The sequence below is a fragment of the Anneissia japonica genome, unplaced genomic scaffold (genome assembly GCF_011630105.1).
Source record: "Anneissia japonica isolate Jap-2015-1 unplaced genomic scaffold, ASM1163010v1 scaffold718_len1063573_cov188, whole genome shotgun sequence".
Taxonomy (NCBI): domain Eukaryota; kingdom Metazoa; phylum Echinodermata; class Crinoidea; order Comatulida; family Comatulidae; genus Anneissia; species Anneissia japonica.
This window is the reverse complement of record NW_022727435.1, coordinates 997,095-1,017,233: the sequence shown is the minus strand read 5'-3', so window position 1 is coordinate 1,017,233 and position 20,139 is coordinate 997,095. Positions and strand designations below refer to the sequence as shown.

General features: G+C 34.0%; 1 protein-coding gene across 1 annotated transcript; it reads left to right on the top strand.

Moving 5' to 3' along the window:
- Positions 1–407: 407 nt before the first annotated feature.
- Positions 408–19,464, top strand: LOC117113710 (structural maintenance of chromosomes flexible hinge domain-containing protein 1-like; the record flags this gene model as incomplete). Its single annotated transcript, XM_033257132.1, is given in 27 exon segments — positions 408–490; positions 1,389–1,499; positions 1,933–2,013; positions 2,290–2,409; positions 2,932–3,076; positions 4,102–4,274; positions 4,912–5,054; positions 5,808–5,942; positions 6,460–6,622; positions 7,653–7,866; positions 8,358–8,487; positions 8,808–9,047; positions 10,126–10,248; positions 11,235–11,314; positions 12,052–12,206; positions 12,626–12,776; positions 13,254–13,350; positions 13,665–13,796; positions 14,118–14,282; positions 15,156–15,282; positions 15,622–15,741; positions 16,199–16,284; positions 17,510–17,632; positions 17,927–18,117; positions 18,478–18,584; positions 18,877–18,947; positions 19,293–19,464. Coding segments are annotated over 27 exon segments (3,638 nt in total), but the record flags the coding sequence as incomplete, so codon positions are not given.
- Between the last annotated feature and the right edge of the window lie 675 nt (positions 19,465–20,139).

Genomic DNA, 20,139 nt, shown 5'->3' with positions numbered 1-20,139 from the left:
GGTGTATGCCCATATTAAGTCATGATGTGATGTCATCATGGCCATTTTTAGTCATGTCACATGTTTTAGGGCTTTAGAATTCTTTCATAGAAAAAATATACTGGAGTGATTCTCTATGTGGAGTCATTTTAAAATGCAGCTATACTGGTCCCAATACCCGGAGTACCCACAGTGAGAGAGACCTGGATAACTTTACAAATGCCAATGATACATGGAACTCTGTATTGAGAAAGACCTACTTTTGTTATAGGAGGCATTGTTTAGTTTAATCAATAAATTAATAACATTTAAATATGGTTTGGATTGGATAGTTTCTAGTGTAATTCATTTAACCAACCCAACAGCAAGTGAATTTAGTTTTGTTTTTGAACTGAAAAGAGAAATAAAGACACAAGTTTTCTCCACAGGCTTCCTGAAAAGCTGTTGATTACCTGGCCAGAAGATTTTGATGTTCTACCCAATGAGAAAAGACCTGCTGGTAAAACGATTGGTAAGCATTAAAAAGCATCTAACCAGTAATGGTAATAATGACAGATGATAGTATATTAAAGTTATGGTGATTGTTAAAATGATATTGATGAGGCAAAAGCAAAAAAGTCTGAATGAGCCAAAATCTATAAAATACAATTGAAAATACTAGTATGATGTTTTAAAAGAACACTTTGAACCTTTATATTTTTATGAATTTGATATTAATGTAACCCTGGATTTTAGCCCTCTATGGATAACATTGTATACCATTGTACCAACCAACATACATGTGGTGAATGATGGTTGGAAATGGACCTTGGTATTAGGTGTACACCTCTGTAGTTTTGGAAGCTGTGTGGCAGAGCTGTTAAGGCGTTGGGTGAATCTATTCTTGCAAATCGAAAGCGTTGGTTCATACACATTCACATTTAGCGAAATCAGTAGCTAGAACTGTTTCTACTTTTTTTTGCGCAACTAATCAGAGCTCAGGAAGCGGACCGACGCTTTTGATTTGCTTGAACAAATTTGCCTGGTGGAAAGCAGGCTTGATCCTAGTCACATTGTTTGTGTTCTTAGGCAAGACACTTTACCTACAAAAGCCTCTCTTCACCTAGAAGTATAAATGGGTACGTGGTAGGAGGTGTATAATTAGGATTAAAATCAGTAATACCGAATTACACAAATAACTAGGAGTACTCCATGGGAAACAGGGGAGGTTGTATGTTGTGTATGATTGATTCTGTATCCAATGACCACAGGAAAAACATTCCATGACCTGTTCTTCTGAAATAGATATGTGACTTAATAATACAAGTCCTATAAATAAAATTAATAATTGAAAAAAAGAGAGAAAAAAAGAATCACAAAAGACATGATGCTATCATTCTTACAATCTATACACTATTATGTTCTTACAGGTGCTATCCAAGTTGAAATACTTAATCGTAATGGTGATGCTATCTCTCGACTACCAGGCTCCCAGCATTCCTCCAAACGCCTCTTGGTTGAATTGAAAATGATCTTGCACTGTAATTCTTTTATTTTCTTCATTTACTAATACTATATTTTGTACTGGTAGCACAGTTTTAAGAAAGTTTTCTTTAATTATATATAATGTTAATAATTATTTTCTTTTGTGTTGAAACCAATACCTGGTTAACAATATCATTAGTAAGATGCAATAATTCAAATTTTTTCTTTTCAATTACTATCCATAATCTTGTATTTAAACTCCTGTGTTTTTTACAATGCTACTTTTTATATACTTAAAAAAATTTTGGTTTTTTTTTGCCTCTTACATTGTACTTTTTAAAACGTTTTCTGATTTCTAAATAGTTAGAGAACAGCTGTGTTTTTATGTTTCTGGAATAGTTGCCTTATATATGCCTTAATAAAGTTAATAATAAAGATTATTATCTTCTTTTATCCAACTTCACTGACTATTTATATAAAATTTTTCAGCTCCAGTAAGAGATGAAGAGATTGTATCTTATATCAGTCAGTATGGCAAGAAATGGAGTTCTTTTTGGTTCAGAAAAATGGGTAAGTTAGCAATCAGTACAGTGTAAAGCCATCCACACACTGCATTGTACGACGGTTGTACAAATGCTGCCCAATGAGTCTGTCTTCACTTTCCATAAGTGCTGCAGTCTGCTGATTGTCAATGGCAGACTGAACTGGGTGAATTGTCAATGAAAATGGAACTGTTGCACATGCCTTTGTCACGTTGTGTTTTCATGGCTCATAAAAAATTAATTTACAATTTCAAAAATATAAGTTACATTTGTGTTATATGCTACCATCAATTTTGTATTTCAGAGAATGTGAAGACTCTTGGTAACTATACACTGAAGCTTCAGTGCGTTATAAATGAAAGCAATGCTGTGTCATTTGGTGGAAAGCCACTACCATCACACAAAATTAAATTCTCTGTAGTTGGTAAGTGTCTCATGATAATAAATGATTCACACGAGAAAAAAAAAATGTTACATGTGGTATGACCTTTTACTTTCAAGACCATCCATCCATCCATCTATTTATTCATCCCTTCTTCTATCTATCTATCTATCTATCCATTCCTTAATGCATCCATTTTTCATTCTATCTATACAAACATTCATCCATCAGTTAATCAATTTATCCATTCATCCAGCCATCTATCCATCCATTTTTTCATCCATCCATCCATCCTTTCATTCATTCATTCATCCATATATCCATCTGTTCCTTTATGCATCAATTTATCATTCCATCCATCCATCCATTCATTTATCCTTCCATTTATCTTTTCATCCTCCATCCATCCATCCATTTATCTATTCATCTGTCTGTCTATCCATCAATTCATTGTACTTATGACATTTTAAGTTGAGATACCTTCACCATACTGATCTATCACTTTCACCATACAAGAATGGTCAATATTGTCTTCATGCTGCATCGGATTTATTTGTATTGTAGAGGGCCCACCTGCCAAATTCAGTGTAGGGATGCTAGAGCCGCCATTCAGAGTTGGTGTACCATTCAGCATTCCTCTCAAAGTTCATGATGAATTTGGCAATCAAACTAAACCAACCTCTAACCTGAAACCCGTTCTTGAAGCAAGGTAGATATTTTTTTTTCAATTAAAAAAAGTTTTGAGTAAAAATGTATCTTCAAAATCATGCACATTTTATTATTGTTAATAATATGCATTATATTGAAAATTGTTTAAAATTGTTATGTTAGTAATATTATATCTTGATTAAAGGTTGTGTAGTACAACAAAAAAATTAAGTTTGATTTTTACATAGCATATTTACTATATTGTAACAAAAAGTCTGTATCACTAAATCTTACCCTTTTATTTTTATAAAGTGGGTTAACCCAACTAATGCTGATTGACCCTTGCCTTATATGTTAATGAGATTACTTCCCAAAGTTATTCTAAAAGCTGATTGGCTCTTGCCTGATATGTTAATTAGATTTCTTCACGAAGTTATTCTAAATGCTTATTGGCTCTTGCCTTACATGTAAATTAGAAAAGTTGTAAAGTATTTGGGTAGAGAAAAATTATGAGAGATCGATTGTCCACCCCACTTTGACTGGATGTGTAGATGTTAATTGTGTTCCATCCCCTAATCTAAACAGTACCTGCATTTGTACATTGATTTGGCAAGTTTTTCTTATTGAAATAAAGGGGTCACACGGCTCATTACACAGGTTAAACTGTGTCCTTAATCTTTATTTAGTACTATAAGTCGACGAAATATCGCTGTCGCTGAACCACACTAATCAAGATAAAGAAATGCTACAAATATCAAGAACTTGTGCCTGATTACAGTATGTTATAACCTTTGTATGTGTGCTGAACTACAGATATCTTTGTGACTCTGGGTCTATTTCAGTCAGGTTTTCTGTGAAATACAGGTCATAGAGAATGTGGCCCATGTTGATGGCAATTCAGGGATATACACAATTTGAAAAAAGTAGGGACTGTCTCCCTATGTACTGTCTGATTCACCAGCATCAGGATAGGTACTGCAGCTGTTGTTATTGATCTCCAAGACCCAAGTACAGTACAAATTTTCTAGTTCCTCAGCTATTTAAGTCTCTATACTTAACCACTGCTCTTGTATCAATTCCTTGCAGTGGTTTAAAAGTAGAGTATGACTGTGTTGTCCTGAAGGGTAGCACACTTATCATTAAGGATGTAAAGGCCAACGCTAGTGTTGACAGTGCGACTGGAAAGGACTTCAGCTTCAATATTAGTCTGCCGAGTTTGAAAAACCCACAAGAGACGATGAAATTTAGACTTCTTCCAGGTGAGTACATAAAATGATCATTAATTTAATTTTTTGAGGAATGAAGGAGATGTCTCAGAAAAGTATGTTTTGTACCCTCTTCAAAATGTTAAATTATATACCATAGCTCTTTGTGATGTTACATTTTTTCATATTATAATTAGAAGATTGATGTGTTTTCCCTACCTGATGTAATAATCAATAATCAATAATAATAATCAATAATCCTATTGAATACTCAGTACGTTCCTAAATACGGGCGAAAAAGAAAGATTAGAAGATTAATGATGATCACATAACTATATCTTGTATACTGTTATAACTGTTTATATCATCTGATTATCATCCATTTAATCACAGGTGGGCAAAGCGCGGCCCGTGAAAATGAATTAAAAACCCTATGTGTGCGGCCTCCCAAGCAACATTGGCTAGAAAACACCTTGTTTTTCACAGTCCAACACCGACCATATGTAAAAAGTAACATTGCAGCTGAGAATAAAGTAATGTAAAAGCAGTGCTTGCAGGTGTTTGGAAGTTCACTGAAACATCAAATTTTGGGTTGTGGCTCTTGGTCTTAAATCAAAAATTCACTTTGGCCCACCAACCGACTTTTATGCCCACCTCTGCATTAAATGATCTTCCGTCTATGAATTTGTAGGTCCTGTGTCCTCGATATTTGTTTCCAGTATGTCGGATGAAGATATAGAGCTGGAGAATGGTAAACCTTTGGTGTTTGATGTTGAACTACATGATGCAGCTGGAAACATAACTGTACAACCCAGGCTGAATGTGGTCTGCAAGGTATGTATTAGAATAAGGCTGGCTAATTCATGTTAAATACAAGCAAGTTATTATTAACCAGGGGAAGTATTTTACACTCTTATCCACTTCACTCTACAGAATCTTGGAAAAGCCGATGCAATTCTATAAACAACGCTACGAGGCATGCAACTTTAATGATGTTCATACTGCCACCGACATTCATCAGACAATGTCGCGTAGTCTAACGTGGAGCGCCTGCCTTTAAACTCACCGCATATAATCCTCAGACACTAATTTATTTGAAATTGATAACAAATAAGTAGCGGATAGTAGCCCTCGATGGCTTATGAAGCAATAAAGTGAATTGAATTGAATTGAATTAAGCCTGGTTCTCAGGAGAGCCCTAGTATCCGGATCGGGAGCTAACCGTTAGAGCTAACCATTAGCACCTGCGTGAGAACGCCTGATCGGTTAGCGCTAACCGTTAGCGGTATCTGGATACCGTTAATGGTTAGCAAGCACTATCAGTTTTTATCATAAACCAATCACATGTATGCATTTACAATTTCCAGTTTCTTATTGGCCAGTGATTCGATCATCATATTTTTGGTATCTGGATCAGGATTTTCTTATATGGACGCACGGCAGTTAACGGTTAGCAGGATTCGGAACCTGCTAACCGTTAGCATCCGTGTGAGTACATAGCCATGATCTTTATTCTTGTGTAATTTGTTATTCAACCATCATTTACTACTATGTGACACACTACTTGATTTTTTTTTTGCCTCATAGTTTCTAGGTTGTGCAGGTTTACCTACATACAACACTGACTGTAGTAACACGGGTAAAGGCACATTGTCAGGCAATATTCTCTACGTCAAAAATATTAAGAAACCTCAGAAAATAACGGCTAGAATTGAGCTACCAGTGAGTAAAAGTTATTTACACTTTAACAAACTGTTTTCTTTTATTAGGTGTTAAATATTAATGACATCATCATAATTGTATAATGATGGTAAAGATTTTAATTAAGATCATAATCATCAGTCATTGATGCAAGTGATATAGTAACAGTCATCCTCATCATCATCATTATCATCATCATTAATTGTAAGCTAATGATAATCATGATCATGGTCATGATTTGTATTGATAATCACTATCATCATCTGTAATAGTGATGCCTTTTTTTTAAATTTTGAGTGAATATACCTCACTCATATAGTATTTGAAATGTTAGTTACATTTATTAAGTGTTTTACTATTCGACATGCTTATGGATTAATTACTTATAAATATACCTTTTCAAACATTTTGTATTGTTATATTTGGAAACCACTTTGAAAATTAATGCTTTACCACTGAAAGTGTTATTCATTATTTCAAAAGAATATTAGTGGTACAGATAAAATTTCATAATGATATTATTCTTTATATTTTTTAGAATTTCAGAAATGTTCCGGCGTATGAGAAATCCGTTACGATCATTCCTAGCTGTCAGCCTTGTTACCTTGATGTCTACTTCACTAAGCCAGATGGCAAGCTGGAGAAGCTGCTTCCCCAACAGGAACTGGACTGTACTGCTGGAGAACATATCAAAGACCTCAGTAAGAATCAAACAATAGTTTATTACAGTTCCACCATAGCCATTAGCACAAGCTCAACTAGAACAATTGCTGTTGTCTAAGGGTATGATACCAGGCTACTTGACTGGACTTAATGGGTTGGATTTCCTCCCGAATCACTTGGAATTTTGTAATTACCCCAACAGTCAGTGCGACAGCATCTCTAGTCGTGTGTATTACCAAAGATAATAGAATAAGAAGATAGACCAGCTTCATGATATAGTGGAATTTCCAGTCAAAATGCATTGTGGGAGGATGGAGTCTATAGAGAGCAATTTTACTCCATCCAAGTGGCTGCGCTCTATCTTCATAATAAAGGCGCTGCCTGGGTTTGTTTGTTTTCAGTTGTTTCTCCACTCTGTCAAATGGTCAGATATTCACTCCGCTCGCGGGTGGGCAGATGTGCTGCAAATACGCGAAGAGCTTTTTTTTTCTGCTATATAAGTTCTCTGGAATAACTATATATTTATGTATTACTATGTATTACATATGTCATCAGGTTGTTGAAGAGATTTGAACCCAGGACCCTAGGATTGATAACAAGTAACTTATATTTCTGCCATATATCATTGTCTTTTGAAATGTAAACATAAGTTGAGCTCTCTTACTTAGCTGTAAATTAACATTTAACAACATTTTAAATCTATATACAGAATAGTTGTCTGCTGACTAATACACCCGCTCCTGAGGGTCATGTTGGAACTTTTTTCAAAACATACAAATATTATCTCTTTACACTTTTTTCCCAATTTTATATGGCATAAGTATAATAGATTTTACAAAATGATTAAAAAAAGCTCAGTGATAGAAAGAATTTAATAATTTAATATTCATCTAATTTTTTTTTTCTTAAAATTGCATCATCATTAAATCATCATCATTTTCATGATCATCAAATTACCACATTACATGATCATCTTCATCATCACCATCATCATTTTTATAATCACATTATTACTATATTATATGATCATCATCTTTCTTGTCATCTTCGTTACCAACTATTCTACAGTGTTTGCCCTTTTTGATGAGGGTAAGCGCCACCTTAGGATGACGCGAGACCTGGCTGACAAGATTAAAGTAAGTTGGCTGCCTCGGTGCAATAAGGATCAACTAATGGAAGGACGTCTACCAAACCTCAAAATTCCAGACTCTATCCTAGACCCTAAGTACTGTGAAGTAAGCCTAAGTGATGGTTCTGGCGTTGAATTTTCTTTTACGGTCAAGTAAGTGTAGATCCAAGAATACCTTTATTTGTTAACTGTAGCAAAATTCAGTAATAGACACAGCCAGCATGAACTATACTTGGTACAATTTCAAACAGATTTTTTTCAGTTTTTAATTAACTGGTCATTGTGAATAATTTTTATTAATTTGATTAGGGTCGATATACTGATTTAATTCTGCCAAGGTGCTCAATATTATGTTACAAATTATTAGCATTTTTTTTAAAAACTTATTGCTTGTAATACAGTAGTGAATATTTAAATTTGCCAAAAGTATCATAATTCAGACACACAGCTGAAAATGTGAAATGAGAAAATGGCGTCGGTTGAACACATTTTGTGTCGCCGATAGCAATGTAATACTATAGTGCTCTATGTATGTAAAATGTGCGTTTATCAGACAACATGTGTGTTGGACAAGTGCGTTTTGGATTGTTAAGTTTGATTGACAGTCCAGAAAGCTCCATTGCAATTATCTTCTTTTCTTTTAGGCCCACCGCTGGTGCTCCAGCACTACTGAAAGCAACAGTCAAAGGATCTAAGAGCGTGCGTTTGGGTGAAGTATGGGATGCTGAAATTATTATTAGCGTCACTGATGAACATTCCAATCCCATTAAAAAGGTATTTTAATTTGAATTTTTGTCATAGATTTCTCTTTTAGGGTATGATCACATGGTATGAAAATGGAATAGGCCTGTGGCTTAGTTGCTAGAGTGGTTGACTTCAAATTCCTACATTATGGGTGTAGTTCTGGCTCAAATACCACTCCCCCCATACTTTGAAACCTACTTGATTGAATGGTATGTGATCTGTCACTGGATTGATCAACCTTATTGAATATATTTTTTTAAATTTTGTACTTTCTTTACCACAATAAAAAACAATTAATTAGAATGAGAAAGAGATAATTTTACAAACCAAGGATTATTCTGATCTTGCAGTTACCTCATGGGGCTCTAAGTCAACTGGTGGTCAGTGCAGATAACCTGAACACAAAACAACTCCAGAGGGCGCTTTTGCCAAATGTTGGCTTTGTCTTGAAGAATATTCGGTTTACTGGAGAGGCTCTTGGACAAAGGGAAATTGCTATAACCTACTGCGACCTCACCGACTATGTTAAACTAACCATAGATGCTGGGCCACCCACAAAGTTATCATTCCTGAATTATAATCAAGCTCATGTAAGTTTATATAAGTTTAGGGAGCTTTCAATTTGTTTGACGATGCGACACTAGAACGGAATCACACATGCATGATGTCCTACCGGCCGTCCTAAGTTCTCTGCATTTGTAGATTTGGCCAAATTGCATCCTAGAATCTACGCGACCAGGAGAACTTAACGTTATTGCATGTGCAGATGACGTCATTATGTTTTGTGTCCTACCATCGTCATGCAATCGAAAGCTCCTTATCTGTTAAATACACCTGTATGATATGTATGCTTATGCCTATTTAAGCTTTGGTGTCTTGTGATCAAATCCATCCTCAAAAAATCTGAATTTATCTTGCACAGTAAAAAAAATATAGATTTTAGTAGTAAAATGGAGTTTATTTTTGATAATTGAACATGTTTCTTTTAGTCAGTATTGTTTACTTTCTTTTATATAAAAGCTGCCAATGGTTTTTGCTTCAGGCCATTATAGATTTTGGCAGCCCTGGCTGCAAGCAACCTTTACTCCTAATAACCCTTTCTCCAAACAATCCAGGCTTCTTTGCCAACACTACCTCCCTAGCTTTCCTTAGCTGGCTTATAACTGCCTAGATAATCCTAGCTAGAAAACCCTAGCTGCCTGGCTCCTTCATAGTCAACTATAGAATACTAGCTTACCTAACACCCTAGCAAACCATAATCACACCTATTTAGCTTCTTAATTTTACTATAGTTTCTTAATAATTTTGGGCTCCCATCTTACCTACTTCCATTGCTTACTCTAGCTCTACGTAACACTCTGTCAAGCGCGTAGGGGCTGCAGCACGTTTAATGTCAACACCAGAGTTATAACCTTTGATGTCCCGGGATGTGCGTCAAGTTTTTGAATTATCTTGATTTAACTATGGTTTCTTAATCCTTAATTTGGACACCCATCTTACCTACCTCCATTGCTTGCTCTAGCTCTCATCCTAATCCAAGGTAATTACTATGTAGCTACTCGTACTTCAAAACCCCACCTATGCAGTTTACCCTAGCTAATATTATTTTAACCCTAGCTTCATATTTATTAAAATCCGAATAAATGACTACTATGTGTTTTTTTTCAGCCTATCATTTTACACACTGATACATATTTGGAGAATCCAATATCTCTTCAATTGACCGATGACACTGGCAATGTGCCAACAAATATCCAAGTAAAAGCAACCATATATGCTCCAGGTCTTCAGGTAAGATGTTGCTGCTTAATTTCATCATTAATTACATAATTTAATAAAATTACAAGGTTTCATCATAGTGTCACACATTACAACCCTTCCTGTGTCATCAATCATTTTTTTAAATTATGATTTTGAGAATATCCAGATTTTCTTTTTCATATTTTGAAAAAAATGTTAAATTGTCGCTGAACTTGTACTTGTAATTTAGAATCTAAAGACACAAAGCAGACTGAAATGCAGTTTATGATCTCCCAGATTTGAATCTATGGTGTCAGTTACTGTACATATAATTAAATTTCAGTTTGAGCGTCTTAATGATGCTCATAACTTTAAAGCTAATGTGTTTAATATATTCATTAAATTAAGTTGAAAATTAATCCAAGGTCATAGTGTGAATTGACATTGTCTAAAATGCAGTTACTAATACTATAGTTAATTGAAAGATTTATATTTAATCTTTAATGTTATTATTATTATTATTATTATTATTATTATTATTAATGTTGTTCTTATGAATTATAGTTTTAGATGACAGTTAACTCAATTTACTTTAGCATCTTAATTGTTGGCTTATTTAATCCTATTAATGTTGTTATTATCATTATTATTATTATTATTATTATTATTATTATTATTATTATTATTAATGTTGTTCTTATGAATTATAATATTAGATGACAGTTAAAACAACTTATTTTGCATCTTTACGGTAGAACTTATTTTGTATCTTTATGGTAGGCTTACCGGTATTTAATCCTATTTTAATGCAATTATTATTATTATTATTATTATTATTATTATTATTATTATTATCATTATTATTGTCATTATGAATTTTTCTTATGAATTATTCTATTATTATTGAAGTAAGTAGATAAGGATTTATGTTTTGTGTATCGTAACAGTTTGTTAACAGTTGATTTTCAACTGAGTTGTTAACCCAGGTTAAACAAGAAAAAAATAAATAAATAAATAAAAATTCTGTTCAACTATAGTTGAGTCCAACACCCAAGGAAGTTACTTCTGACAAGAAAGGATTGCTCAGTTTTGGGGAGTATAAGGTGACAGCTGCAATGTAAGTCTTTCCTTTAGAGGTTTTTCACTGTATACTTGTTAAATAAGCCTTACACCATTAGAGTTTTGTTTGTTAGATTCAACAATGTTTGATAGAGCATAAAAGTGAAGAGTTCATTCTGCTATTTTTGAAACTTTGCAGTTCTATTACAGTATGAAGCTGCAGGTGTGCACTTCAATCATACTGCAGTGCGGACATTATGGCGTAATTACGGGCATACGCGTATTCCAGCAGAATGAACTGTTCTTCCTTTCTTTATAGTCTTTGGTTTAATAGACATCTCTTATAAAGTAGGGGAATTGTTTCTAGCTTCTTCCAACAACCCATGCTAAACATACAGTTTGTTTGTTTGATCAGATAATAATAATAATAATAATAATAATAGATGGATTATATAGCGCAGATAAACGAGGTCTCTATGCGCTCGGGACTAGATGTTGCACTTTTCAATATGATATGTCTGAAGCTAAGCATAGACTCTTCAGATTTTGTTCGATCAAACAATACTGTATATCTACTTGCAGTAGTGATGCATATGATGCTCTTGATTATACATTGTTCCGGTGATTACTAAACCCATGCACTATAAACATGTTGATTAGAATTATACTGTAACAAATTGACACAGCTAATTACACCAGACTGTATAGAGTTTCCAATGTGTATGATTATGTATAGAGGACGGAACAAACAATATTAGAATATAACAAAAATATTTAATTTTTGAACACATTCAGTGGGACATACAAGTTGACTGTTAAGGCGTCATTTGGGAAAAGTAGCATCACAAGTCCACCACTGACTGTAAGGGTTACGCCAGACCCTAACAAACCAGTTAGCCTTGCTGTTGCCTTCACTGAGAAGAAAGTGACGGCTGGAGGCAATTTACCAGGTAAGATGGTTAAAATTGGCAAGTAATTATAATAATTATTATAATTTAGAAAATGATTATAACAGTGTTGATAATGGTCATGTTGATGACCATTATTATTAGATTACCATCCTCATATGCTAAACTCTTAAGAAGTAGTACATCTATGTATTAAAACTGTACCATCATAATATAACCACCATTAGAAAATTACATTTCAATTAAAGATGACATGTCGAAGATGAGTTGCTTTGATTGATGGTATAAACAGGATGATTGGGTTTCCTTTTTGAGACCTTAAATCTTGCTGAAAATCATCAGGTTTTGCACTACATCTCTGAAATCATGAGCTGTCAGTTGTAACAGGATCTTACCAACCAACCACTTTCATCTTATTGAATCTTTAACCAAATTTATTTATATTACTTTTTAACCTGCAGATTTCAGTGTGAGAGTTATAACTGAAGATAAGGGAACTCTTAAAAACGTTACCTCAAAATCAGTATCAATGGTGATAAGGAGGTTAAATGCTGTGTCCTACAGCAGTGACGCGCGGTTGACTAGTGATGACCAGAATTTTATATACTTCAGGTTAGTTTAACATGTGTTAGAGGAGAGGGGGGGTTTTTGAGAATTTCTCATGTTGATATAAAAACATTTTTTGCTTAAACTTTTACCAAGTGATCAGACTTTTAAGGGCATATTTCTTTGAAGCCTGCTAATGCCAGTTTTGCTTTTGTCCACGCTAATTATATAAGCTGTTGTTCACATATACATAGAAGAAAATTTATCAAAATAGGTTTGAAGGGGATGATTACCTTAACCCCTGACCCTTGGATATTGTTGCTAAGGTCCAAGAAAATGACATTCATGTAGAAGCATAGCTGAGTGTGTCGTTAAAAAAGATTATAAACAAATCCAACACTTGTTTTTTTTTTTTATAATTTTGGGTAAATTGGGTTTGGGCAACTTATGATAAAACTTTTAACTACATCAACATGCAAAAAATGTTTTTTTAAATAATTTAATAGGAGCATGTTTAAATGACTCCCTATTCATTCATTTTAGGAATCGTAAAGCACCGGAGAATAGCGGACCCTGTTATATTGCCTTCCATTATTCTAGTAAATATAAAAACAAAGAGGTTGTGATTCGGTCACAAGAGGTATTGTAAGAAAGTTTATTTATATTATTAATTTATCATTTATGAATTTCAAAACTTTTTTATAAAAATTATTTTGAGAATATTACTGCCATTTTCTGCCTTTGTCTGTTGTAGTTGTACTTTCCATATACCAGAGTAAATAAATAACTAAATAAATAATAACATATTACAAAGTTGTATTTTGCTTCAATTAACAGTCCAAACTCATCAACAAAGTTTTAGATTCTTTTGTATTGTAATGTAATGTAATTTGATAGCATTAATAATGTTTGATTAACTAATTATTAATTTAATTTGTCAATTCATTTTTTTAGCATAAGGTTACCATATCCCCTGGACCACCTGTGAAGCTGGTATCAGACACCTCTCAAGCCACCCCTACTGTATCGAACAGTCCTAGGCCTAACACCCGCGTACTGATAAGCAGTCTTAAATTGCAGCTAAGGGTAAGAATAAATCATGATGATATTCATCATTTGGCCATTGGCATCATTATTTTGCTCTTCATTATCATCAGCATTATCATCATATTTACTACCACCATCTTCATTAGTGTTGTCATCATCATTACAATTATTGTTGAACTCTGTCCTGACTATCAAATATTCCTTGACAAAAAAAAACTGTTTTATGCCCATATATAGCCATGATGTGCCTATATATGGTCATGATGTGATGTCATGATGATCGTATTTAGGCATGTCTGCCGCATGTCTGGATAGGGCTTTAACAAGTGAGAATGACCATTTGATGTGTATTTACTACAGGATGAATTTGGTAACCCAGCTGGTGAGGATGTCAATGGCAAGGTGTCTGTCACGGTCTCTGGTTCCAAAGCTGCCATGGAAGATGATGATTTAGAGATCCCATGTCTTGATAAAACTGTCAGTAATTTAACCTTTCCAATGGTCAAAGGTTGTGCTAAAATTGAGGTATGAATTTAATGTTGTAGGCCTATTCTTCATAGGTAATTTAGCTACAGTATTAGTCAGCACATAATTGTTAATACCAGTGAGTTACTTAAATCAGAATATTTAAACCTGGAGATCTTTAAGTTATGGCCAAGCGGTTAAGGCAGGGACGCCACAACCTATGGCCATTAAAACGGCACTGGTTTGAACGACACACTCACCTGCGGTTCAGGGGGGATCATGTGCACTTTAAAGAACCTAGTACATTTTTCGAAATGAATAGGGGGTTACTCCAGTGTACTGGTCCATATAGCCCCTGTTGTGGACTGACAAGAGTGGCTGGCACAGGTATACTCCGTAGCTCAGACACGAAGAGACCCTTCAGGGAGAAAAACGTTAATGTCTGGACTAGTCCACGCTTTGAGCGCTTTGAGACACTGGTGTAAAGCACTATATAAATCCAACCATTATTATTATTATTATTGTTGTTCTATCCTAACAAGGAGCTCTCTGTGTAAAATGCAAGATATATAATGCACCATCTTTCAGGAATAGATGTGTAAGCCATTGTACTTGTGTAGAACATGGCCCCAGTCTCTTACAACAGTCATGATTTTTTAATAATTTTTTTCTAATAAAATTTACAATCTAGATTTATTATTGATCTAATTACATACTGTACTTTGTTAATTATTCTTTTTTATCCAGTAATTAACAAGATTTAGTTGGATAATAATTAAATAAATTTTGTAATTCTCTAATTTACAATTGAAGTTTTAGTCTATAGATGTTTGTGCTTTTTTGCTTATATCATATTTTTTATTGTATCAATCAATTCATCTACAAATAAAAGCCAATATATTGGTATATAAGTTTTTCCTCTCATTTTATCAGAACATAACTATTGAGGCCAACACACCGGGTAAAGATGGTGCTGAGTATGTTGTGAAGATGGCTATAAACTCATCAAAACTTCAAAACAAAGTACAACCATTTTATCAGCCATTTTTGTTTTATAATGGTAAGTAAATTTGCAGACATTTGAAATACTTCAATGCAATGTACAATAGCTGACATGGAAATATGTTAATATTATTTTGTTATCATTGCTATTTTGACATTTAGAAATCAGGGTTTGTTTTTTTACATTGTATTTTTTGATAAATTTAATATCAGAAGTAGTAAACAATAATGGTAGTATTATTTATTGTGTAATTCATTAATTTTTGTCATTGATACAATGTGATGAATACATAATTATAAGGTTAATCAGGAAAGCAGAGTTATATAGAGTATAAATAACTGGTTTTTTTTGTTTAGTGTGCTCATTTACCAATTGCAAAATACCTTTGATTTTCAGATGCCCGTAAGCAACTGCGCATGGCGTCACTGAGCAAAGAACGTGATACTCTCGTACAGGCCATCAAGGCCTACAAAGAACTCTTTGAGACCATTGACCAGTTAGTCAAAGAGATGAAAAGTAAGATGATGTACTTACTATTGGTCTATTGCATTTTGTCTGTGCTCTTCTTAATGCTGTCTCATTGTTTAGTAATCATAATAGATATACATATTCTTACTATGAAAATGGGGTGTTTTATTATTGAGCAGTTTGAAATTTAGCAGAATGCAAGATGCCAATGTCCGGATAAAGGGTGCATTCATTGTATGTACGTTATGAAGAAATATTCAGGGCAATACAATTCTGTAAAGTTGTTTTCAACTGTGAAATTTTAATTAATTTTAATTTTGTCACTATTAAAATAGTGACAGTATTCAAATTTCCAATATGAATTCTTTTCACTTCAGTTCTGTTTGCATGTTTGCCGTTTTAGTCTGTATATTCATAGATTTTTGGGTGATACAGTTATTACATTGTTGCCATACAAGAATATAATTGTTTTTCTTATAAGTTAATGCTATTTTGTTGTGTTTAGATGCGCATTCAGAAGCTGTTGACGTTGAGAATCAAACCAGGAGGGAGCTACAGCAGATGAACATTCCTGTACAGCAGCTTCGTTCGGTACGTCTAGGGTACTCACTTTCATCAAAGAAACTGTTGTGGTTTCCTTGAAACACAATGCTATCTCAAACAAACTAGAGGGGACCCTTCGAAAATCATAATAGGCATTTGTTTCGAATGTTTGCTGCATCTATAGAACACATGTTCGAGTTTCGAACCTATTCAAATTCTAATAGGGCGCCCACAATCTCATGGTAGTACTTGGCATTTCGTTTCATTGCATGCATGCAAAATAAGGATAGTCAGACCTCAGAACAATTCTATACTCTTTGGTTCCATCCTTGTTTGAAATAATGGCTTGTTAGTATTTATTCAAAGATTTTCTTTATGTGTCAAACTAAAATCTACAAAATATACAATGAAAGAAATGAATTGTTTAATTATTCTATGTGTCGAAAAAAAAGTACTCAAAAAATGCATTGCAAGGTATGAACTGTTGACTTTTATATGGCAAGTTGTTAGCTTTTAGGTGAAAATTAAAATGAGAAAATAATACTGCCTTCTCTATTAATGGGTACATCAATATTACACTTCGCTTACATTTAACTACAATAAGGCTTTAGCCTATCAGTTCACCACATGGTGATTTTTTTATTGGAAAAGTGTACTAAAATCAGTTACTGATACTCTGTCTCTTGCCAGAATGGATCTTTTTGGAGTGTCGACCTGACTTAACAACTGACCAATCAGAAAAGTGCGATGAGTATGCACATGTCCAACAAACACATGTGTTGTCTTACAAATGCGCATGTTTAATTACATTTACTTAGCAACAGTATCCTAGCGATGGGCTTAGCAGAACGGTCTATTAGGGATCCACTTGAGATGCACCTCATCCAAGTGTAAAGCTATTAATAAAAGCATTATTGCATGGCAACCTAATGACCTGTGATTCTGGCTTAAACCTGGTTTTCTTAGAATCACTACATAGTCGCTACAGCATTTTCAATACAATCACTGCGTAGCCGTCCCCGAAGCAATCGGGAACGCTCCCTGATCAACTGACAAACCAGCGTCGCCAAAAGAGTTGGCGATAGTGTGTAGCGATTTTTATGGAGACCAGGCGGTATTTTGTGGTAAATTTAACATCAGAAGAATGTGGCTGACCATGCATGCACAAAATCCTGTGATTTGTTATTTAGCCATGGCCTTGTTTAAAACTTGTACATTATCTCTCAATGAACAATCTCTTTTATTAATGTCTGTTTTGTTTTTTTATACTTAGGAAGTCAGCATAAGTAAACTGATAACAGAATTATCAGTGGAGAGAGAGAGTTACTTACGACGACCTCGCAGAACATGTGGACTGGAGAAGGTGCGGATAAGAGATTCGTTAACTCTGGGCAAAGTAAGCACAAACTTATTAAACTTATTGTCTACTTAGTTATCCACACTCCTCCACATGCTTTTTAAATATTTTCTTAAAATTTGTGGCTATTTATTTTTTTTTTAATTGATTAAATAATCTTTATACTAAAATGCAAATACTGGTCAAGGACACAAGCGAAATGCAAAGCGAAGGATTAAAACCCTGATCTCGAGGTCTTGTAAATTAAGTGATTGATAAATGAATTATGTACAGAATCTGATATTTACATTTGTGAAGGTTTTACATATTTTTATGTTTGAATTTATTAAATAGTTAGCTCACCTGGCAGAGGTTGAAGATGATAATGTTGCACTTGTACTGTCCTGGCACCTGGCTAGTGACATGGACTGTGTCATCACCAAGACATCAGCCAGAGCCAAAGAGATCTATGATGACACAAAAGGATTGCAGCAGGTGCTACCTCTTGATTCAGTATTCAAGAAGAACTTACCAGAATGGAACAAGTAAGGATAGAGAGGGCTTCTATTCAAGGTTTTATTGTAGGGCAAGTATGCATTAGAATGGGCCAGGGTTGAACAGTGAATAGGGTAGGAATTGATGGAATTGGGGTGGGGATGCAAGGGATGGTGCAGGAGTACAATGAATGGGGTAGGAAGAAAGGCAATTGAGGAATTGATTCTAGAAAAAAAATGTACAAAAGAGAAATGAAGCAGAAATGCCCGGATACAAGTATATAGGGTGATACAGGGGAATCTTGTTGGGGGTGGTGGGGGATGCAGTTTTTATACTACTACTTTTGTATTAAGTGTTTAACAAAAGAAATTTTTCAGTACCTTTGTATGATTTTTTTGGGTTTTTTTCAGACCACTTCCTCATACAAAATTTAAGAAGGGTTACAACCCGTCTGGAAACCCTATCTACGCCCGCCATTTGTTGAAGTTCCCAGCTGCGGAAGAGGATTGTAAATTAGGTGAGTCATTTTATAGTGTCATTTAGTTTCCAAGTGAGCCTTTTTTTTAAATAATATTGGACATGCTTAATTGATATTTGTTCAAGGATTTAGCAGAATAGACGTTGCTCACATTCTGTAGGTATTTGACATTAGACACCTCAAAGGAATAGTCAATTGGTTCAATTTTTGCCTGTTGATAGTTTGTACTCCTCATCGACTGTATGTATTAGCATACAACAATGTTAAAGTTTAATCGTTATTATGTATTTTGTATATGATTGTCATAAATGTATGTTTTAATTTCTTTCAGTTTTCCTGATGTTGTTGGGTAATACAATAGTTTTGGACACCCTTGAAGATGCAAATAAGTACAGAATGGAGGTAAGTATAGAGAAAGTAAACATTCCTTATTAAACTTATAAGGATCATTTGTACTATATATGTAAACACTTCTTTTATTTCTTTTGTGACCTGTTTTTCTTGATAGTGGATGTCATTTTGCCATTACAAAATAGGAGAACTGTTATTTTCTTAATCATTTTGATTGAATTCCAAGGTTCCACTTCCAATGAAAAACATGCTAAAAAAAAAAAGGAACTGGTCTTTTGTGAACAAGTGTTTGTGGTTTAATAATGTTTCTCTGTTAAGTGCTCTTTGCTTTAATTTACTATTAGTGTATCTAAGCGTACATAAATTTACTTCATTAATATTTTTATTCTTTTCAAGTTAATAAAATTTACACACTGTCCATCACTATTAACGAGAAATGGGAACCGGGTACAGAGTAATGGAAAATTTGGTGGTAAACAAAACCGAGCACCGTTAATGGCAAACATGCGTGGTGCTGTGTTTGGTGCACCTGTGCCCCAGGCTTACAACAATCTATGCAATCAAATTGGTAAGTTCTCTATTTCATTAAATACGCTGAGTGTTTCTCAATACACTAGCATGGCTTTTCATAAATGTAGTTCTTAATTTTTTATTTTTTATTACGACGTACACCTACAGTTTGAGACACCAGCACATCAACTCTGTTGTTGTTTTTCAGGTGCCATCGGTGGCATACCTAAGAGGAGTGTGGGGATACACACCCCTCCAGAATATGTTACTGCCCCTACTCCAACTAACCTCCCTCAATTTTTTGACCAAAAAAAATTTACATTCAAGTAGTAGTAGTATCTCCAACTAGCTCCCTCCCACTAGATGACAGTTATTTTTGCACTATAGTAATACTATTAATTAATTTAAATTTAAACATTAAATATTACTTTTTCACAATGTGATACATTTTCACATGATAGTTTACCCAAGCTCCAGGAAAAATTTTATTTGTGTATGTGGTGTGTAGTACAAGTAATACAAAAGTACAAACATTTGACAGGCTTAAAAATTCAATCATATCATTGTCGCTTACGAATACAACCACTGAAAGTATAATGTAATTAAAATAATTATTACATTTTCACCTGGTAATACATTTCAACATGATTGCTTATTCAACCTTGAGGCAAATTGTGTTAGTATGTTGAAGAGGAATAATCTGAATTATAAGAAAAAAGAATGTATAACACTT